At 36.6% G+C, this 23,677-nt stretch overlaps 1 protein-coding gene across 1 annotated transcript; it reads left to right on the top strand.

Annotated features, from left to right (window-relative positions):
- Window positions 1–845: 845 nt before the first annotated feature.
- On the top strand, window positions 846–21,095 carry MANEA (mannosidase endo-alpha). Its single transcript, XM_065835936.2, has 5 exons — window positions 846–975; window positions 7,274–7,866; window positions 11,439–11,548; window positions 14,800–14,876; window positions 15,917–21,095. Exons 2-5 carry the CDS (start codon window positions 7,317–7,319, stop codon window positions 16,551–16,553), a joined length of 1,374 nt encoding a protein of 457 aa, XP_065692008.1. The 5' UTR covers window positions 846–975; window positions 7,274–7,316; the 3' UTR covers window positions 16,554–21,095.
- Window positions 21,096–23,677: the final 2,582 nt, after the last annotated feature.

Genomic DNA, 23,677 nt, shown 5'->3' with positions numbered 1-23,677 from the left:
CACTCATGTTCTTTTTGACAGATTTTGTCTGATTTTACAGTAGAAATGGGTAATTTTTTTTCATTAATTTGGTTATTAATCTCATTATGGAAACTATTTATAGCCCATTTTCACTATTTTGCAAAGAGTAAAGCACACACGAAATCGTAGTGTGTGAAACCATTTTTACAGTTACATACAACTACAAAATGCCTGTATTATAGGAGTATTTATCACACTTCACCCATGTACTTTTTTCTGATTTATTCCCATACAGCTGACAGGGTATAAAGACAGGCAATCGCCACAACGCGCCAACTTTCTCAATGCATCACCATCTCAAATGCCTTGTTCTAACCCAGAGTGTGAACTACCACCCACAGCAGTTTATCGTGCACCATCCATGGATGTAAGCCATGGGCTTCATTCAGACATTGCCATCGAGCAAGTTCCTCCCCGGCCGAAAAGAAACTACCTTTACAGCAAAGAATTTTGAAGAACTGAAGAATTTGTAGGACTTTCGAAGAAAAAAAAAAAAAAAATATATATATATATATATATAAAGCTATTTCAAAGCCTAAGGAGCTCTAGAACGCAGCTGCTCACTTCCGTTCCTCAGAGAAAAAAAAAGGGAACGAAACAGCCAGGGATGCCCAGCGAGCCCCGGGCCGCAGACAGCCTGATGACCTCGGTTTCTCCCAACATGCCTGCGGTTACCAGCACTGAGGCTTCACGGTCACGCACGAACGGCCGCTGATAACGGGACACCACCCGCCCCCCTACTCGCAAAGCGGCTGCCCCACCACCCCGTCCCTTCCTCCGGCCGGCCCCGCGCATGCGCGCCTGCTAGCGCAAGCGCGTTTCGTCGTCACCGCCCCGCGGAGCGTTGTGAGGTTGCCCCGGAGGCTGCTGGGGCTTGTCGGGCCGCGGCCGCCGCGCCCGGCTGCCCACCGACCCCGCCCCTCTTCCCGCCGGCAGCGCCCCTGCGTTGGGCGGGTGAGTAATGGCAGCGGCCCATGAAACAGCTGTTCTGGCGGCCCTGTCCGGGCCCCACCTGCCTTGCTAACGCCGACGACGACCCCGGGGGCTGGGGAAGGGGCAGCGCGGAGACTGGCTGGGCCGGGCGCCGCGGCGTAGCCCTGGGGCTCCTCGGAGTTGGGCCCTGCTGGAAAGCTCCTCGGGGCTGGGAGAGGTCGGGACAGAGGGGAAAACGCCCGGCCCCGTGCGCAGCCGTTGTCGGAAGGGCCGGGGGCGGCCCTCGGGCGCTGCCCTCCCGCCTGCGGAGACCGCTCACCGCATCTCTGTCCCGCGGCAGGTGCTCGGCTCCTGGCAGGGGGCTGGCGTTTGGCTCGGCAGTCTTAGGGAAAAGTATAAAGGCTTGTAATTTGGTGGCTTGCTCAATGAAGGGGGAGCAACGGGGCGGGGTGGCTTCACTGTTCTTTCTCACTCTTGAGCTGTTGTGAAACAGCCTGGCTCCGCAGCTGCCTGTGCTGATCTGTCACTTCAGAGTTTTCAGTTTCTTCAAGCCGAGAAATCTTAGCAGAAACTAAGCTTAGAAAACTTAGCTGGAAAGCTTTAATACCAGCCATGAGCTACCAACCAAAGTGACTTTTGGATGATCTTACACTTGCATCAGGAAAGTCAGATTTTCAGAGCTTTCTTCTGTATTGCACTTTTGTTATGGTTAAGGAACACAAAAACAAATGTGGATTTTTATTATTTTTTTTTTTTAGTATTTGCCGGGTGTTACTAAAATAAATACATCTGTTTTATCTGAACATGCTTACTTTGCATTGCGTATTTCTCTTTTGGAATCAGTAAAACTGGAAAAAAAACCCAACATATAGGGGTCTTGAAACTGAGTTATCATATGACCAAAATGATCTAGCATAGTTAAAGCCCCCCCCCCCTTTTTTTTTTTTTTTTTTTACTAAATAAATATCCTTATTTGGAGAAACGTGGTGGGGAGGAAAACGTTGTCTTCTGTCCATCTGTACTCTTCATTTAGTGGAAAGGACAAACAGAAGGATAGGACAAACAGGATAGCTTAAGGGTATAAAAAGCAGCAATGAGGGAGCAAAATAAACAACATTGTGAAGTATGAGCTTGAAAGAGGGAGGTTATCCTTGAGGCAGGCTTGCTATTGAGTTTAAGGAACAGTTTAGAAAATATTTCAGCTTTTTTTCACAGATACCTTTTTTTTTTTTAATGGAGGTAATTTTTGTTTTAGGAAAAACAGCTGGAGATTTCATTCTACCGTGATAAGTTTAATAAAATTTATTCCTACAAAAGAAACTAATTAATTTGGAACAGAGATGGTCATAGAGGGATAAATATACTTAGGTTTACTTGAGGATTTTAAGTCTTTATCACAGCTTACAAACTGAAAGAAAAATAACTGAATAAGACTGGTTTTTTTTGATGAATGGAACTGAATGTTATGGAAATACAGATTCTACCCTTCCATGTTTACAGTTACATATTTTTCTAGTGTGCAGTGCAGGATATTTTAGTGTCTGTAGTAATAAAAGGAGAAAACAAAATACGTCAGTTGAATTTTGTGCCTTGGGTCTAGACCTGAAGGTAAGAATTCATGATTCAGTTCAATGGAGTTAAATCCAGTTGGCGAACGGTCACGAGTGGTGTTCCCCAGGACTCAGTATTGGGGCCAGTTCTGTTTAATGTGTCAGTTATCTGGATGAGAGGATTGAGTGCACCCTTAGTAAGTTTGCAGACAACACCAAGCTGGGTGGGAGTGTTGGTCTGCTGAAGGGTGAGAAGGCCATACAGAGGGATCTGGACCAGCTGGATCGTTGGGCTGAGGCCAATTGTATGAGGTTCAACAAGGCCAAGTGCCGGGTCCTGCACTTGGGTCGCAACAACCCCAGGCAGCACTAAAGGCTCGGGGAAGAGTGGCTGGAAAGCTGCCTGGTGGAAAAGGATCTGGGGGTATTGATTGACATCTGGCTGAATATGAGCCAGCAGTATGCCCAGGTGGCCAAAAAGGCCAACAGCATCCTGGCTTATATCAGGAATAGTGTGGCCAAGCGATCATGCCTCTGTACTCAGCGCTGGTGAGGCCCCAACTTAAATCCTGTGTTCAGTTTTGGGCTCCTTAGTACAGAAAAGAGGTACTGGAGAGAGTGCAGAGATGGGCAATGAAGCTGGTGAGGGGTCTAGAGCAGAAGTCTTAGGAGGAGCAAGTGAGGGAACTGGGGCTGTTTAGCCTGAAGAAAAGGAGGCTGAGGGGAGACCTTATTGCTGTCTACAACTACCTGAAAGGAGGTCGTAGAATGGAGGGTGTTGGTCTCCCAAGCAGCAAGTGATAGGACAGGAGGAAATGGCCTCAAGTTGTACCAGGGAAGGTTCAGATTGGATATTAGGAAAAAATTCTTCATGGAAAGGGTTGTCAGGCACTGAAACAGGCTGCCCAGGGAGGTGGTTGATTCCCCATCCCTGGAGGTGTTTAAAAGACGTATAGATGAGGTTCTTAGGGACACGGTTCAGTGCAAGAGTTAGGTTATGACTGGACTCTATGATCTTAAGGATCTCTTCCAATTGAAATGATTCTACAATTCTATGATTTGGAAAAGAGTGTGTGGTAGTGCAAAGTACATTGCCAGAGTTAACTGAAGATCCTGACTTCAAGCCCCTTTCAGTAGAAGATTTGCCAAAGGATTTCCAAGTAAAGTGTGACTGGGTGATTCAAAAATGTAAAAAACCAAAACAAAACAAAAGTAACAGAGTGAAGCAAACAATTTTCATTTCACAGTATTGACCTCTGAGCTCATTTTTACTGCTCAGGAACTGGATTTAGGGATGATAGTAATTCTATAGTCAGGTTGTCTGCATTAGCTGTGAGCGGAATTGACAGAAAGCAGAAGTTTTTGGAAAAGGGATATGGAGCAAAATTGGAAAATACAGGCATGTTGAAAGTCACACTGTATTCAAGTCCCTTATAATATGAGAACTGGGGGCATCAATTAAGCTAGCAGGTGGTTTTCTAAACAGACAGTGGTTTTACGCATTTTACAAGTAAATGACCTTTTGTTCAGGAAGTTTCTGATCCCCAAAATAGCTGAAGATGCCTCACCGTTCAGGTGAAGCATTGTCTGCATTGGACCTGTTCTTTGCCGGTAGGCAGGGACTGGTGATCTGGGGTTGGAATCCAACATCGGCTACTAGTTAACAAGTCATCATATGAGTCAGAGTAACCGTCTGTGTGTTAGATCTTAATCTGCATAAAGCTGAAGTTATTCAGGGTGACTTTTTCCTGCTGAGGAAGGGAATTGCCGTTAGATCCAAATGAACCCAACATTCCAAGGCAGAATACTTCCTAAGTATGTAGGAATGACCTGTGTACCTCAGTAAATTGAAGTAATTTTCTAAAATTTGGATGTCCATGACAGAAATATGAAATCACAGCTGTACTATCTCTAATGGCTGTTGAATCAGAATTGTATTCTAAGATTTTTCCGGTTCCAAGGATAGACATAACTTCAGGTAGCTGTTTCACATGGCATGTTTGCTCAGTCTGTTTCTCCAGTATTACTGTTCTGCTGAGGGCCATAGTCTTGATGAGTGTAATTTATCTGTCACTGTCTCTACAGAGTAGATCTGAATAAGATTGACATATTGCCAACCTGTAGCTCTTCAATGCAGCTTTTACGGTATAGGCATCTATATTATGTCATCGTTAAGACTGATGTTTCCCCAAAATACAAGCTTTTACCATGAGTGTCACTTCTAGAAATTTTGCACTTTGATGCTGAGCTTCTATATAAGCATACTAGAGGTTCATAATATGTTATGGTAGACCAGGGTCTGTCCTGATGCTAGTCAAATTTTAGGAAGTGTGCTGCTCATTTTTCAAAATAATTCCATGATAAATATTCCATTGAAAAAATACTTGTTGAAATAAGAACATGGAACACTAAGATCAATTCCTGACACTTCAGAAAAAGCATTTTATGTTAGTGAAATCTTGATGAGGAGGAGTCAAGTAGCAGATATGTCAAGGAAAGAATAAAAAGGAATGCTTTCTTCAATATGGAATGGGAAAGCCCAAATGAAAGACCTTATGAACATTCTAATTATAAACAATACAGTCGTGAATTCTTTTTTACAGGAGAGAGAAAATAATAATTGCAGAAGCAATTTATCTCTGTAAGTCTTGGATCAATAGCATCTGACTTAAATTAAACGGAATACTTTAACATATTAGTCAGGTGAGTAAGATTGTTTTTATTTAAAGGAGAAAAAAAAAAGAGGGAGGAGAAAAACAAAAAAAACCCAACAAAAACAACAACAACAACAAAAAAAAACCAAAACACCACAAACCACCCACAAGACCACCAACCACCAAACACACAGAAAAAACCACAATCCTGACCCTTTAGAAAACTTCACTTTGCCTAATCTGAAAATTGAGTTAAACTCACAGGGAGAGGAGTAGCATGATAGACTAGAAAGAAGGCTGAAAAGGTCGAAAAAAATAGTAGAAATAGTTTAAAAGTATTTAAAGTTAGTTTCTTACTAGGAGGAAAATGTTTTGGACTGCAAATAATCTCTTTGACAAAATTTTAGTATCTTGAGATAGACTATGAGCTATAGAAAAAGAACCCTGTAATTTGATGTAAAGTGACGTGGAATTTTGTTAATGAAAAGTCTTAAATGAAGTTCTATAAGCATATAAGCTGTAAATTTTCCGTTACAGTAGCCGAAGGTATGGTTTCACAATCCAGTTGGGCAAAATGAGCAGCAGCATTTTTGTTCTCTTCCCTTCCCCCATCTGTGCTATTACCTCTTTTGTTGTCATTAATGCTGTGATACTCATTCAGCTGAGTCAGCTCTCTAACAAAGGAAACGTTAGAAAGTGCATACAGGGGTTTTTGTTGTTTATTTTTGAATTGCTAACAGAGTTTTGCTGTTGAAGTGTGTGACTAACCTTCCTGTGAAAATCAGATGAATTCCAGAGGTAACTAAAAGTAGACAGCAGGATGAATGGATTAGGGTTGGAAGAAGAACTTCTGGATTTGGCAGTGTCATACTGATAATCCAATTCAGGCTGTATTGTTAAAAGGCATATTCTAAATTTCCTTATCTAAAATTATGACGGCAGTAACAAATAGAGTGTTTTGAGCTACATGCGCTTTAACAGTAGTAAAGAACATTGGTAGGAAACTAAGGTGAGGTACTTTATAAGTATTTTAAAACAACACGTATATCTCAGTAAATTAAAGCAAGATTCTAAAATTTAGAGGTCAGTGACAGAAATACAAGGTCACAGCTCTGCTGTGTCTAGTGGCTGTTGAATCAGAAATTTATTCTAATATTTTCCGGTTTAGTGTTTTCAGTTTTATGCATAACCTTGTTCCATGTAATTTTGTGGTAACCTAAATTTTTGTTAATAATTTTCTCTGGCTCTCTTGCATGTAATGTTGAACAGGAATTAAAGTTATAAATAATCAGGCATTCTGTTATGTCTATTTTTGTCCCCCTACTTTCAGGGCTCAAATCTTGCTGTCTAGTATTGGTCTTGGATTTTAACTTAAGCCTGGAATCCTGCAGGAAGTGTCACACAGCAGTGACATTGTAATAACAGGCTGCCAGCTGCTAACTCACAGGCTTTCTGGTAGAGGTACATACCCTAATGTTATGCTGGTTTGGTGTTTACATAATTCAGAAAACAAAACAGAATTTTAGATCTGTGAAGCTGCAAATCATCATTGTTTTGAGTTTAATTTGCCGAAGTATTTAGTCAGTGTATTGGTTAATTAAACACGAAGTGGTTGGTCCAAGGCCGTTACATAGGTTAGTAAATGAAACCTGTACATCTGAACATAAACTGTACTTCTGTCATATCCTGTTTTGTCCTTTACTCTTGTTCTGCTGCATTATTCTCCTTTCATGGCTTCTGCTTTTTTTCTTCTATTTTCTATGCGGCTATTTCTATCAAACTTGTCAAAACATGATAGCTCTGAAATTACATAACCAGAATTTTCATTTAATGGGATTTATTTGGTTTAGGAAAACAATGAAGTTCAAAAGTAAGAGGTTTTATAAAATATGTGAGTCCTTGGTGATAGAACCTCAGAACCTGACATATGTTTTCAAATGCAGAAATGTTTTTTGTTCCTCTCTCCCTGCAACAAAGCGCTGTTAGTTATGCAGTCAGTGTATGCATCACGTTTCTCTCTGTATTATTTCGGTTAGCTAAAAGTTTCATTAAGCTTTCATACTGTTGAATTAGGTAATAAGAAATCTGACTTTAAAATATTTGTCTTTTGATCAGTTGCGACCAAAATCCTTCTGTTTGGATTCTGAACTATGACATCATGGCAAGATTTCGCAGAAGAACATGCATCGTTTTGTTGCTTTTTATTTTGTTTATTTGCTCCATAATGATGGCTTTGAAGACTCTGAGACCTGACAGAGCTGGTTTTGGGGATCCATTTGGACTTGGTTTGTTGCCCGAGCTTCAACAACGGACGGTGCTCTTAGACAGTAAACAAAATTCACTGAACAGGGTTCAAGCAGATCCTGTGACACGCGTCAGTAATTTGCATAGTATTGCAGTCAATACTATGAAAGCATCTCTGCCTCCTGTCAACAAGCTGGAAGAAGAGCTGTCTTCTCCGAATTATAACTTTCACATATTCTACTATAGTTGGTTTGGGAATCCACAGTTTGATGGTAAATATATTCACTGGAACCATCCATTGTTGCCACATTGGGATCCCAAAATTGCAAACAATTATCCAAAGGGAAGACATAATCCCCCTGAGGACATCGGGGCCAACTTTTACCCTGAACTCGGATCTTACAGTTCCAAAGACCCTTCTGTCATAGAAGCCCACATGAAACAAATGCGTTCAGCTTCAACTGGTAATGAATGTTAATGTTTCAGCATGTTGTTCATTTATCCAGCCTTAGATATGTGAATGAACACAACTGACCCATTCTTTTGTTTTTCTATGTAATTCTGGAAAAGTCTGAAACTAGTAAATGTCTTTGTATTTCTGAGTTTTAAACCCCACATCTTCAAAGCTGTGTCTGATGGATGTAGCAGCACAGAAACATTATATTTGTAATCCTGTAGGTGCATATATTTCATGACTTACTGTTAAGTACTGATACCATATATAGAAAATACAGAAACCATTGCTAGAATATATTGTCTATGTATTTCATTTCTGGAGATGAATACTTCAGTTTTAAGAACAGGTTTCAGAAGATCATATTAACACAGCCATGGAGCCATCTGTTCAAATAGCATTTTTTTCTTTTTTTTTTTTTAATTCTTTGTGTTTAATAACAATTATGAATTAATTAATATGTCAAAGACCTTGTAGGATTCTAGCTGTTATACAATTTATATTTTATGCAGTGTATTTGTAGGTGTTCTCATTAACTATGGAAATGTCTAATCCAAACCTTCTTGAATTTGGGTACAATAGTTTCAGTGTAGCTAATTATAGTTTATTTCTTTGTCCAAAAGTATATTTTTATCCAATACAAATTGATATTCCCTTTCTCTAAATAGGATTAATTATCTACATTAGAATATTCAATATATTTGTGCTGTCATTTTTTTCTTGTTGGACTTTATGGTCCTTTTTATGTTCACCTTTAAAATAAGGAGTCATATAGGCTGATATTAAGCCCTGAACAGCTTGTGTAAATGTAGTTGAAGCAAAATGACCAGAGGTCGTAGTATTTTTCAGGGTGCTAATCACCTGGAGTTGAATCACTTCTATTCACCTAATCATTAAGGTTCAATGTAATTGTTGTATTGTCATTAGTAGTGTTTACTTGTATAATGTTTAATTCCTGGTCATTGTTTTCTCCCGGTTTTTAACCTAATCTGTATTTTGTACAAGCATTAATACAAACATAGGAAATTTCTCACCCTTTTCAGTAATATGAGAACTCTATTAACGGGAACACCAGCAACAGTGGGACAACTGTTGCAGAGAAATCACAGGTATTAGTTCCCAGTAAGCACTTTTTTAGTCTTATCTAAAGCAAAATAATGCATGGTAGTGCGATGAAAGCAGAGAGGCTCTCATAGCATTAGAAGAATCTGTGATGTTTCTCTTCTTACTACAAATGTCTAATAAAGCTAAATGGCTAGTGGAAAACATGCCAAATACTAGGAAAAGTGCTTTGCAAAATAAGGGTTTTTTTAGTAGCTGAAGTTAGTTTTGCATTTGAAACTCAGCAATGTGAATGAGTAGTTCATGCTTCTGGTGGCATATTCTTTTTAAAATATTACTGATATTTGCAAAAGTGATTCTTTTTCTGCTGTTATTCTGATTTATGGATTTAAGTACACTTGAATTTTTTCTCTTCCATCTAGATTTGACCAACATAAGTAATCAACTTTATTTTCCTTGGGTCGTTACTTCAAATATTGCGTCATCTTTAATAAGAATTATACATTTTGCATATTTACAGTGTATTCTTTTTATCTCTTAGTCAGTGCCTAATCCATGACTGCAATTTACCTTCTGTCAAATAATGATTTTTCTTATAGCCTTTTTTGAGGCTTTATCAAGGATGTCACAAAAGCAGAAACATGTAAGTGCTTCTTTCCGCCATTATTGTGTAGTGATCAAAGGCATACAAGAGATTGGAGCAGCAGGAGTCTCATGCAATGCTTCTTTGTATTCTTATGTTTTACAATTCTTTCTTTATTTATTAATTTCCTAGTTTTTAACAGTCGAATACAATAGATTTTATTCCTCTGATTGCATCATGTAATTTATTTTTTTGCACCAGCCTATTTTCATGGTCATCCAGTTTGAAGTCCTTAATTTGTCTTGAATGACTCTACTCTGGTTTTAAACATGTTTATGCTATTGGTTTTGGCATCAAGTCCATCCTTTATACTCCTGAACTGGTACATAACTTTATTATTTTAAACACGGGAAATAAAGTATTAAGGAGTCTTTCTCAGGGAGAGAACAGTGCAAATGTGAATTTAGGTTCCTTGGTGAACAATTCTGTCTGATGAACTTTTTCCTGTTGCCTAAAAGTACAGAAAGGGGTCTTGACAGATGTTATATTCAAGGTACCTTGAGTGTAACCTGAGTTTACTGCTGCTGTTCTACTTGTCCTTTACATTTTACTCATTTGAAATTTTGTCCTTTTGTGTGAAATGAAAGATTGGTAAAATATTGTGTTTTTCTTGTCCTTGAGTGGATTATCTCTTGTGATAGTCTGTTATTTGTGATTCTCGATATAATATGGAGAGAATGTGCTGAGGGATTCTGAACTACCTTCTATGTCTAGTGAGCTCAAGTTTCTGGTTTTGATATTTCAAGATGATTATGTATTCACTCTAATTGATACTTTCTTTTTCATAATTTTGGACTTGTTTGCTTTGAAGTTTTTAGTCAGAAATGTTAAAAAGTTACTAAAATTGATGAAATTTACAGTGTATACTACCTTATCTCAGTGATCTGGTTTGTGTACTTAAATCTTTACCTAGTTAAAAAGAATCACATTGACTTATTCCTCCATGTGTTTTAAATAGTATTGTTAGTAAAATATTCCTACCTCACTGTTTCATGTATTTTTTTTCTGTCTTACCTATTTCCAATATTATTTCCAGCTGCACACATAAAACATCTAACTTATTTATCTGACAGCATTTCAATTTTATAAGGCAAGAGTTTAGCCTTTTTGAAGAGGTATGTGTTCTTTTGCTTTTATGGAGAGCATCAGAAAAATTTACAGCATAGGGACATAATATTTGTTGTTATCCTTTTTGAAAGGAATAGTAGGATCCTTAAATTATTGAGAGTTAGTCAAGCATTTTTTTAGCTAATAAATTTAAAAACTAATTTCACATAGTTGGAAGGGTGGACTACAGCACAGTAACTTCATCTAGCAAGACAGAAGGTTGTGAGATTACAGTCACTGCTTCTGGTAAGAAGTGGTTGTTTCATAGTGGAGCCAGAGGTACAATGAAGAAATAAGGTGGGGAATAAAGTTTCATAAAATGGAAGGATCTCTTTGAGCATATGCATAGTCCTCATCTCTAGAGTGTTCTTTAACCCTGTGTATCTTGATGTTCTCTGGCTGTACTGTGGCATAGCTATAGTGCCTTGGTTGGAAGTGTTCTCATCCTCTTGGTACAACCTGGAGGTTAGGATGCTGTGCTGAAAAGTGGGAAGGAATGGCTCCAAGTGTTAGGCTTGGGACACAGGGCACAAATCTGTTCCCCTGACAGATGATCTCACCATTGTTTTGTTGTATTTTAAACAAAGAGAGAAGTTAAAATGCACTATAAGAATACTGAGATTTTGTAATTGGTTAAAAGGCAATTTGAAATTCTAATTTATATTCTGTACATTTCACATCAAACAATAAAGATAACTCATGACAATGTTATAACGTACATGTTATATGTTAAAAATCAGTATTTAAATCTTAAGTTTTTTTATTTTCAGGTGTAATAGTGCTTTCATGGTACCCACCAGGTATGGCTGATGAAAATGGAGAACCAACTGATGATTTGGTGCCTGTTATTTTGGATTATGCACACAAGTATAATCTAAAGGTAAAGTATTTTTAAGATGCATGAAATAGGGCTACTTAAGTAAGTAAACCTTACAAAGTGCTTACTATGTTTGGCTCATGGTATAGAGCAGGGAGGCTTGTCATGTAATGGTGGCTTCTGTTTCTGTCTCTTGTCACGTTGCACTTCTTTTGGGTCATAGAAGAAGGTATAAGTGCCCTTTGAATTACACTGAATTTTGAGAAGACCTAAGTAATATTGCCTTGAGACTAGAAAAATATTTTAACCTGCCTTTTTTCTGTTTTCATCCAGATCTAAAGCTTACCGAATCTAGAGTATGGTGTTATGGATTTTTTTTTTCCTTTTTAGGAAATAGTTTTCGAAATCAGACAGTACGATGTTTTCAGTTGAGTCATGGGAGTTGAGGGAAGTATTACATACTTCAAAATATTACGGGATACAATGAACTAAGGAACTTTGAGAAAGAAGAAAGTCTAATCTTTTTGCATTACTGCATAACTAGTGGGCGATGGATCATAGAGGTCAAGAACAAGCATTTATGAGTAATAAAGATGAATTTAGAAGTTCTATGTTGAATGGATGTCTTTATTCCAGAAGGTATCAGGAACACTTGCCTTGGACAATAAGGTCAGAGAGGTGCTGCTCTGACTTCATATTACTCCAGGACATGAAAGGATAGAAAGGCTAAGTTACCAGCTTCCTGAAATAGGTGAAATATTGAATCAGTTAAAGAGTAGATGGATTGATCAGTATAATCTGAAATCATGGTTTGATTTTGTTTATTTTTCGAGTAAAACTTTTCTTTTTCCTTGGGATAAAGAATACACACATTGCCTTTTAGACTTGCCGAGTAATAAATTTGATTTTTAAAATTATCTAAGTAGCTGTATATATTTCATCTCTGGAGAGTGTTGTCTGTACTGCAGACTGAAAATACAGCTTGTTCAATTGCTCTGGTTTTAGTTGGTCTTGCCAGCTGCAGGTTCTCAGAGAAATTTCCTGTCAGTAGTAGCAACTGCAGGTTCTTTGACAAGCAGGAAGGTTAAATCAGATACAGAAGTAATTTTGCAACTATTAAAAATGCTGTGTGAATTGCATTTTGTGACATAAGTTGCACATGTGTAGTAGTTATTAAAAAGAAAAAAATTATTACGCTTACCCAAAATTTTCAGATCATGTGATGGAGCTTCCTCTCACTTAAAAGAAGTTGGGGTTCATGAGGGGAAAGTCTTGCCTGACCAACTTGATTTTGTTTTCCGACAAGGTTACCCACCTAGTTGACCAAGGGAAGCCTGTTGACGTAATCTTTTTGGATTTCAGCAAAGCCTTAGATACTATCTCTCACAGTATCAAACCACATGAAGTTCAACAAGGGCAAGTGACAGATTTTGCACCTGAGACACAGCAACCCTGGCTGTACATATAGACTGGGAGATAAGATGCTGGAAAGCACCTGTGCAGAGAGGGATCTGGGGGTTCTGGTCGATGGCAAGTTGAGCGTGAGCCAACAGTGTGCCCTGGCAGCCAAGAGGGCCAACCATGTCCTGGGTGCATCAAGCACAGCATTGCCAGCCATGCAGGCAGGTGATTGTCCTGCTCTGCTCTGCACTGGTGCGGCCTCACCTGGAGCACTGAGTGCAGTTCTGGGCACCACAGGATAAAAAAGATATAAAGTTACTGGAGAGTGTCCAGAAGAGGGCTACAAAGTTGGTGATGGGTTTGGCGAGGAAGCCGTATGAGGAGCCGCTAAAGTCACTTGGTTTGTCCAGTTCGGAGAAGACTGAGGGGAGACCTCATAGTGGCATACAGCTTCCTCACATGGGGAGGAGGAGGGGCAGGCTTAGGTTGGACATTAGGGATAGGTTCTTCACCCAGAGTGTGGTGGAGCACTGGAACAGGCTCCCCAGGAAGGTGTCATGGCCCCAGGCCTGACAGTGTTCAAGAAGAGAGTGGACAACGCCCTCAGACACATGGTATGAACTGTGGGATTGTCATATGCAGGGACAGGAGTTGGACTCCATAATCCCTGTGGGTCCCTTCCAACTCAGGACATTCTAGGTTTCTATGATTGTATGAAATTATTAACATTCAAGTCTATCAAAGGAGCCAAGCAAAATGAAATAAGCTACCAAGGAAAATGCCTGTAGTGGTATGGTGATTATTTGAATATGGATAGAACTGTTATTGCTTGGAATAATTACTGGAATACAGATATTAAGTATAGATAGTACCAGGGATTTACTAGTGTAATGTTTTTAAACATTCTTGCACTAGTAAGTTATTACAGTTAAGTGTTAGAAATGTCAGTAGACCAAAACTAACTTAAAAAATGCATTTCTAATATGTCTGCTAAAAGACATTTCTTTTTGATTTGCCTGGTTTTGATAGTCCGAAATGTAATATGAAATTATAGTGCTCTTCAGCCTGTCCTGTCAGTCCTAATGATTTGGTCTAACACTCTGTTTTTGTATAGTTTGTACTTAATAGACACAGATATTGGCTTTACAGTGGAAATTTGCTACTATTGCAGAGTTACTGAAAACTTTATTAAATGCATTCTGTTCTAAAATTGGTTCTGAAAAACTAGTTGGTTTGATTAATATAATCTTCCATTTAATTGTATTTTTGAAAACAATGGCATTCTGTACACTTGAAATGACTTCACATGTATAGGTGAAATAATTCCATAAGCTTCAAGTTTGAAATTCAGAGCAGTAGCAGTACATTGTATTAGGTTTAGTTCCAAGAGTTTATTGCTGTTGATACATTTTATAAAATTTTAAATTAAAGTTTTCATATCTCATATCTTAAAATCTATTTTGACACTGAAAACTCTCCTTGGAGAATTATCTATAGCAAATGTAATACACTTCTTAGAAATCAAATATTAAAATGTTTCATTGGATAATCAGTTCTTTGACACTTGATAGATAATATTTTATTTCAATTTTTAGTTTCTGCTGTAGTCTAAGTTCTCTGAAGCATGCTTGTAATTCACTGTAGCCTAGGGAAAACAAAAGCAACTTTTTGTTTTAATGTAAAAAAATAAATATTTACTCTATTGCCAGACTTCCTTGGATCTGAACCTTCTAATATTATCAGTGCAGGAGTTGCATTAGGGTTGGATTATTCTCAAAATAGACTAACAAAAATGTTTGATCTGTGAAGTTGAACTATATTTAAAGTGACTCATGCTTCACATAATATGCGGTGCCCATGTATTCAATAGTATTTTTTATCTGTGTTGCTTTTACTATGTTTTCATCTTTCAGGTCACTTTTCATATTGAACCTTACAAAGACAGAGATGATCGCAGTATGTACCACAATGTCAAATACATCATTGACAAGTGAGTGCTTTCAAAATGTTTTCCTTTGGGGTTTGTTACGTGCTGGTTTAGGGGACTTCTGTATGTTATCTAAAACTTGGAAGAATATATAAAAATGTGCACTGAGACTGAAGAAAACTATAAGAAACTTAGTTCTTATTTCTGTTGTACAAAATTCATTCTGGCTTTTAAATACAGAAGTGTGAATTTTACATATGTACTCAAATGTAAATTGCTTTCAACATTCATTAGTATCATGAGTCATGATCACAGTATCACAGTATGTTTGGGATTGGAAGGGACCTCAAAAGATCATCTAGTCCAATCCCCCTGCTGGAGCAGGAACGCCTAGGTGAGGTCGCACAGGAATGTGTCCAGGCGGGCTTTGAATGTCTCCAGGGAAGGAGACTCCACAACCTCCCTGGGTAGCCTGTTCCAGTGCTCTGCTCTGTCACCCTCACTGAGAAGAAGTTCTTTCTCAAATTTAAGTGGAACCTCTTGTGTTCCAGCTTGATCCCATTGCCCCTTGTCCTATCATTGTTTGCCACTGAGAAGAGCCTGACTCCATCCTCGTGGCACTCACCCTTTATATATTTATAAACATTAATAAGGTCACCCCTCAGATTAAAGCCGTTAAAGTATTAGCTACATGATAAATAAATTAAACATACGTTTTTATAGTGACAAACTAGCAGCTAGACCTCTAATGATTTTTAATTCAGTTTAACAAATTCTGTACAGCTACTAGTTATTTTGTTTATCATGCTACTTAGACTGTCTTATTTCATACCGAATTAGAGAATTGCTCTTCAGAGAAAAGTAATACCTATAGCATGGTATGACACTAAGTTATTAATTTGTAGTAATTTAAAGGTTCTTTGCAGATTCGTTACTTAATACTTCAGCAAACATCAGACTGAAAATGGCTATGAATTGCTATGTTTTGAAGAGCATACACTGTCTTTTAAAAGTAGTTATTAGGAAAAGCCTTCAGCTCAGACTGTAAAACATTATTTTCCAAATGGCAAATTTTGTCTTAATGATGCTTGTTTGCTTTATAGATATGGAGGCCATCCAGCCTTTTACAGGCATAAGACCAGCACAGGCAGATTTCTTCCCATGTTTTATGTTTATGATTCTTACGTAACAATTCCCGAAATATGGGCAAATCTGTTAACTGTTTCTGGATCCCAGACTATTCGAAATACTCCATATGATGCGTTATTCATTGCACTTCTTGTAGAAGAAAGACATAAGCATGACATTCACAGAAGTGGCTTTGATGGAATGTACACGTACTTTGCCACCAATGGCTTCTCCTATGGCTCATCTCATCATAACTGGGCAAGTTTAAAAGCCTTTTGTGATAGCAACAACTTAATGTTTATTCCAAGTGTGGGGCCAGGGTATATTGATACCAGTATCCGACCATGGAACAACCACAACACCCGTAATCGCGTCAATGGGAAGTACTACGAGACTGCCTTCAGTGCGGCCCTTTTGGTGCGACCAGAAGTTATTTCTATTACGTCATTTAATGAATGGCATGAGGGCACTCAGATTGAAAAAGCTGTCCCCAAACGGACTGGACAGATGGTTTACCTTGATTATAAGCCACATAAACCAAATGTTTACCTAGAGCTTACTCAGAAGTGGTCTGAGAAGTACAGAAAAGAACAAGAACAGTGGCTTATGTGAGCTGTTGCTGCTGCAGTTGTTTCCTAACACATTGAGTACATTGACAAACTGAAAGTTGGAAAATCTGTTATTAAATGTCTTTATATTTTATCTCTTGAATGTATATGCACTACTACTGAATTTGAATTTTGAACAGTGAAAAGATAAGAATATTGGCATTTCTGTCTTATTGGATATTGTAGTTCAAGAATATTCAGGGAAAATGCTGGGGTTTTGTTTGTTTGTTTTTTAAACTTTGTAATGTGCATGCTGAGCTTCCAGAACATCTGCATGAGATAATTCTACATGACTAAAATAGAAGAAAAAATTGGCATAGTTATGCTTACTTCCTTTATTCTTGTAGTTGTGTTTCTAATCAAAGTAATGCTGTAATCCAAATTTTTATCCTGATAGCTTCTTGCAGGATGTGTGTCTGTAGTGTGTGGAATAATCTGCATTTACTGTTTTTAATGCTTTGCACACAAGTAATTCTTAACATCCAGTTAGCTTGTGGTTAAAACACTGAAGAGGTATGTGTGATGCAAAACTAGTGTGTTTTGTGGAAAAAAAAAAAAAAAAAATATTTGAAAGATCAAGTTCCAAAAAACACTGCAAGATTTCTACTTTACTTCCATTTGTTCTGTTTGGTACATGGTACAGCATAATTTTTTCTATGTTACTTTAATATTTTTAAAAAAATGTTTGAAACTGAGAGTGGAAGAGACTTTTTTGGACATGCAAAAAATATGCTGAAGTTTCCATTGTTATGTTTTTCTACTAATTGACTGCAGTCACAGATCCAGTGTATTTTTAAAGATGTTTAAGGATTGGAAAGCTAATGTCTTACTAGTTCTACAATAATTAAATTTTAGGAACTTCTTTTTTGTTTTAGGAACAGTCTAGTTTCGTAGCAGTGACACAACTACCCGTTAGTTTGTTTTGAAATCTGATTTTTCTGTTTTCATATAGTTCATCTAGTTGTTCCAGCATTCAGAACAGTAGATACTAAAATCCTATTATCGTTCAGATAAGCTCCCTACCAGCATTACCTTTAACCCTGTGTTGTGGCTGGAAACGAGTACTTTCAGACCTAAGAGTCTCACCTTTAATAATGTTGTGATTATTAACTGTTTTTCTTAATGCAACTTGAAAGTATCAAGTTCCATGGATCTGTTTCCTCAGCAATCCTTTTTTTGGTATTTTCATACAACTTCATAGAAAAGTCCTCAACTTTTGAATAGTAGAAATTGCAGTGTTTTGTTTATTTGCAGCAAGTGTTTAATCTGTAGCTTTTCGTAGTTGTTTGATTTGGATTTTTTTTTATTTATATGCAAGATGCTGTTCCTGTGGTTTATTTCATATGCTGAAACTGTTGTGACCACTAGAATTCCACTGTTTTCAGCAGGACCCGTGGAAATTACACTCTTTAATCAGTTCTCACAGTGATCTTCTATGAAGTTGTAAGTGAATGTGAGGACTTCTGGTTAAAAAACCAAAATAGTATGTTTTTTTCCAGAAACCTTTGTCATTCCAAATAAATATAAGCCAGTTACTACTAATACTTTCTAGGGTCTTTCTGGTATGAAAAAGGTTCGTTTATGTATCTTTCACTTATTTACGGTTTAATTCTCTTGTCATTTCTCTGCAGTTGCTAGAGAGATGAGGTGTCATATAATGCCTTCAGCTGCTTGAAAAAAATACAGAAATTGGGTGACAGATATATAACCTGGCATGTTGAAGTGCATCTCTAGAGCTATTGTAGTCTTACTAATATTTCTTCATAATTTTTTGCATTCTGAAATAAACTTTTACTAATGCTTATTTTGATTTATTTAGGCTCAAATGGATAAACTGAAGTGTGGTATAGGTATGACCACAGTTACAAAATAATGTCTGAGACATATGAAGCACTTGCTAGACTGTTTTAGTTAACCACTCAATCCCTTTATTAAGGAAACTGATTTATATGTTTCTATTATAAATCCCTTAAATAGCTGTACATAATTTGTTTTTATAATGTGTTAAATGTTTATGCTTTTACAGCCTGAAGAGCCCATATATTTATTTTAAATGTAAGAGAATGATTGAATTTTTGCATATAAATATTTCATGTGTTATAAAAAAAAAATCTTCTGAAAGCAAACCTTTTGAAAGGCTAAGTATCTTTGTTTCCCATTTGCATAAACTTTTGTCATCTACCAGTCTTTTCTAACTGTAGTTGTCTGAGCACTTTACTAGTCTTGACAACCTTGCACTCAGTTTTCAGCTCATTACTTTCTGCCAGTGGCAGTTTATTTTCTCTGTAACTAAAAAAGTTGCTCCTTTTGTTGCTGTTTATAGAAACATTTGACATGTGTTGCAGAGTATTGTACAACTGAGGTGATCTATCTTGTTTAAAATATAATTAATGGTTACAGTGTAATGGATCTTCATTACTTGGAAAAGACTTCTCTAATTACTATAAAGGTATCATTTAGTCCTTGCCATAAAGTGGTGTCACACTGCTGTCTGATGGGATTTTTAGAAGAATGTACAGAATTTCTGTTAGAAAATAATGAAAATTAAGTGCCTAGAAATTCATTGCCCCTGAGCACTTACTGAATTTTTATGTGCTTGGTGTATTTTAAAACATAAATATGTAACCTGATAAAATATTTCAGAGTTTAAAATTTAATTTGATGATTCTACAGAGAGTTGACGGAATAGCAGCTACTAGAACTACCCCACCTGCCTGCCCAATACTTTCTCTGTACTTAAATATTAGTGCTGTTTCTTGTTATAGAGAATGGAGGATTTTGCTGATAGACTGCTACTGCAGTTGTGATAGTTTTTGGAAATTTGAATAAAAATAGGTCTGTTGGAGAGGATTTGTAGGAATGCAAAGGAATTAGATTGTTACAAGTGCACAGTTACTGGGGTGAGAGAGGAGAAAAGTGAATGTATTTACAAGGCGATTGCTCCGAGCTTTACAGTTACAGTAAAGAAAAAAAAAATACTTCAGTGTGCAACCAAAATTAAGAGGGAGGGAGAGAGGAATATTATGAGTTTCAGATCTGAAATGGAGTTTAAGAAATGTCTAGATCCTATTTCAAATTGCCTTCACACCCCTATTATTTCATGACTAAGTGAAAAAATATTGTAATGATTACTCTTAATATTTTTACACTGATTAATTGCATTTGATCCATCTCTTTATAATATGTTATAGTACTGTGAGTTATGTACTACATTTATATAGGTTAGGCAAGAAACACTATGGGAAATTTGAATACAGATTGTGCCATGCTGTGCTTCTGCAAATATAGAAATACCTGAAGTTATTGATCACATACTGCTGACTGAGTATCCCTAGAGGGTAAATGGTTTCTGAGACAAGTAGCAAGTCTTTCTGGGAAAAGAGAACTTATTTTTAAAAGAAAATCTATAGGTTCATTTCTGCTTCTGTCAGTTGTTATCAAGTAAATTCTTTCAGTTTGGTGACCTGTCATAGAACTGAAGCTTAATACATCATCTCTGAAATAATAATTTATATTAAATCTTGTATAGTAGTGCATGTTTCTCAGATCTATAAACTTGTACTGAATTTTGAGGGAAAGAACACGTGCATATGCTGTTACTGTTTCAGTGGCAAGTTGTAGATTATTGTGGATGTAGTTCCGTATTGATTTTCATCATGTTTGTCTAGTGCCTTTCTTTTGAGGTGCCAATGATTTGTCTCCTAAGAGGTGGTTGGAGCAGAAGGGCCTTTAGTGAACTCATTTTTATTAGGAAACTTGATAGGAATGCACTCTGCATAGTTTGAATTAACACGTTTTACACATGGCTCTCGGGTTTTCTTGAGAACATTTCACAGGAGTTTTTTCAGCACTGTGTTACTAGTAGGAGAATGTATCTCTGGGCACATGGACAAGGACATATAAAGGCACTTTTTTTGTGAATCTTGTGTACCTAAAAAGAAAAAAAATGAAGTATTTACAGACAAATTATTTACCAATTAATGTAAGCTGAAAATCTCTTTCCCAGTCTTAAAGTATTTTACAAGTATTGGTCCTCATCTTTCTACCTGCTTAAGATAGTGTCACTGTTTCATTCCTTTTTTACTTTTGACCAGCATGTTAAATGTTGCATAAACTGAGGCTTTGTAGTTGTAATAGTCAGTAAAGAGAATCTACAAGATTATTGGCACTGCGGAAAAGCCAGATATTAATTTGATATTGTATAGGTATGATTTTGTTGTGAATGGATAGTGTATCTTTGCTATGTATTGAACATGAATTAAAAAAAATACATTTTATACTCCACCTGGCTGTGGCAGAGATGCATTTGCTTACATGCCTATATAAAAACAAGTGTGTGTGTGTGTGTGTCTATTTAGATGTTGTACATGTGCATATAATGAAGTAATTATTTTTAAAGTACCATATTGTTGTGTTAAAATTACAGGCTGGATTCTGCTGCTTCTAACAATGTTTTTAATTCCCTTGATGTTTACAAAAAACCTAGTTGCTTATGTATGACTACTTTAATGGAAAATAAATATATGCCCAAAAAGTTGGATTCAAATGGAGTGTGTGATATTTTTTTTTTAATAATATGAGTTTAGAAAGTGAATTTTTACTTTTCTGTTACAGTATGTGTGTAGATTTTAATTAGACTGAAAGCAACAGGCATACCACAATGTTTTTTGAACAGACAATACTCCTGAAGTTTTTAGGCCTATTTGTATTACATCTTATTTGGCTGCTAAGTGAGGTCACTAGTGCACAGTGTTGTGGGTATCTTTGAGTCTTGAGGTACTATTGTATTTTGAAAAACATAGTTTATAGTTCATACAGAAATATATAAGTTTATAGTTCATACAGAAGATTAAGAGGAATGAGCACACAAATAATGAGCCTCTCAGGAGAATGGTTTACAAATGAATACTACAATGGCACCCAAGAAGTATTTGTTGCATTCTGATAGTATATTCTGTTCAGGTATAAAAACTCTGGAAGGTAAAGGTTGCCGTTTTACTTAAGTTTCACAGAAATGTGAAATTACCTTCTTGGTATTTGAAAAATGTCATGTTATTCCCAGCAAACTAACTACATTGGTAGCAGTCAAAGCTAATTCACACACACAGTCAGTGCTGTGTATTTCTCTATGTGAATCAAAAGTATTTTAAAATGTTGATGAATTTCATCACTTAATATTTCCTTTGTGTATCACATTGTGACTCTTCCCTATAATTAAGGTAGAATATTTTGTTCCATTATGCAAATGATTTCCTGAAAATGTCTGTTGTCTCAAGAAATGCAATAGGTAACCAGCACAAGGTGTGCTTGAAATTTAGACGTAGGCATGTGTCGGTAATGGACACTCTGTTAGGAAACTGAAGTACTTCTGCATTTCAGTAGATAAAATATCTCCTAGGGTATTTCATGTCCCTTCATGGGAGTTTAGTAGAAACACGAGATAACAATGAAACAGTATTTATTGCCTTTTTGGTTTATCTAATCTGATCACTTTCTATACAGTGTATGGGAATGTATTTTCAATAAATTATTTCTGTGAAAGATAAGGAAGAAAGACTGCGTTCATGTTTGTTTTCTTCAGCGAGGCATAGTAGATGCAGGAAACAATACAACAGAAAGCACCTATAGCTTTCGTTTTTTAAACTTCATATTAGTCACATTTAAAAAATACTGTGAAAAAAATGGATTATCCAGAAATTTATTACAATAAAAATTTGAAAAATTAATTCCTTGACCCACTTTACTTGTAGATTTGGAATAAAAGTATCTTGCATCTATCATCATTTGAGTATTTTACTACAAGAAAGATACTGTCTTTCAAGCTGAAGTCAAGAAAGAACATCCTTATGTCATCATACAGTGTGATGATCTTATTGAAAGTGATGAAAATTCTGTATATTCAGTTATTGCTACTACTCAAAGCTGACTTAGCACATTCAAAAAAGGTGAATTTTTAAAGAACTAATTCTGATCTTAGAATAATATATGCCAAATAAATGTGCACTTTTTTTTCTTATTTCTACGTGAAAAATATAACTGTCCCTGTATGATGGAGGAAATCTAGTGCAGTTTTAAGCAGCTCCCATATCTGCCTGTCGGTGTTCATTGGGTGATCCAGAATTACTTTCTTCTTGAACTTAGCAGTTAAGCAGTGTGGATAGTCAGAAGTAATCAGGTATTCAAGTTCACTTTGTACAATCTTTTAGATAAAAGTATAAGTATAAATTTACTGAACTTCTCATGATTAGAGAATTTTGATATTCATAGAATCATTTTGGTCTTTACCAACCAAAACGATTTTGTGATTCTATAAAATGGAACTGCTTTGAAGATAGATTATAATGTAGCAAAAGTGTACATTGGCATCTATGTTGGATAAATCTATTTTATTAGATGATGTTGATGTCTGCTATCGCATTCAGACCTGATTTACCACTTTTAGAAAAGTTTTGTTTTTAAATTGCATCTTATGTCTACTTAGAATATATAGAAAACACATTTTTATTTATTTAGAAGAGGTTTTTTTAAACTTTGAGGAGGTGTGTCGCTGGTGCTGCATGGAGCTAACACAATAACAGGTGGTTTGATATTTTTTTCTTTTTTTTTTTATATATTGAAATGAGCACTATGCATATGAGACCAGTACCTGTCCTTCAGAGTTGGTTTTATAACTTGAAGTCATTGCTATGGAAACACATCTCTCAAGACTGATTTCTCAAACGGCGATGTGATTCAACAAATAAAGAACAAACCACAACTCCAGTTGGCTTTAGAATACTAGTAAAAAGTTAAGCTGCCAGTTTGTTGTGATTGTAATGGAAGTTTATCATGTACTATGGTAGAACATACTTTTACCATTAAGATTGACTACTCTTTAAGATCAGATGGCCAGTTAAAGTTTGATTAGTATGAATTTTTATATTAGAATAGATATATTTCAACACTACAGTATTTCATAATATTATTACTACTGATCAAAATAATTTCATGACAATTAATGCTTCTTAAAAGAGAAACACATTGGCTCAAGAGAAGCCAATAACCTCAGAAATCAATGTTAATCTCCTAGTAGCAGTGCTAAGATTTTTCAGGGGAGAGAGAAGTAGCCAGCCATTTACTTTGTGAGAA

Source organism: Patagioenas fasciata, chromosome 3 (genome assembly GCF_037038585.1).
Source record: "Patagioenas fasciata isolate bPatFas1 chromosome 3, bPatFas1.hap1, whole genome shotgun sequence".
Classification (NCBI taxonomy): Eukaryota; Metazoa; Chordata; class Aves; order Columbiformes; family Columbidae; genus Patagioenas; species Patagioenas fasciata.
This window is presented reverse-complemented; position numbering and strand designations above follow the sequence as displayed.

Coding starts and splice junctions, on each gene's coding strand:
- MANEA (XM_065835936.2), top strand. CDS start 7,317: ATGGCAAGATTTCGCAGAAGAACATGCATCGTTTTGTTGCTTTTTATT. Junction 7,867..11,438: donor AATGCGTTCAGCTTCAACTG/GTAATGAATGTT, acceptor TTTTATTTTCAG/GTGTAATAGTGCTTTCATGG. Junction 11,549..14,799: donor CACACAAGTATAATCTAAAG/GTAAAGTATTTT, acceptor TTCATCTTTCAG/GTCACTTTTCATATTGAACC.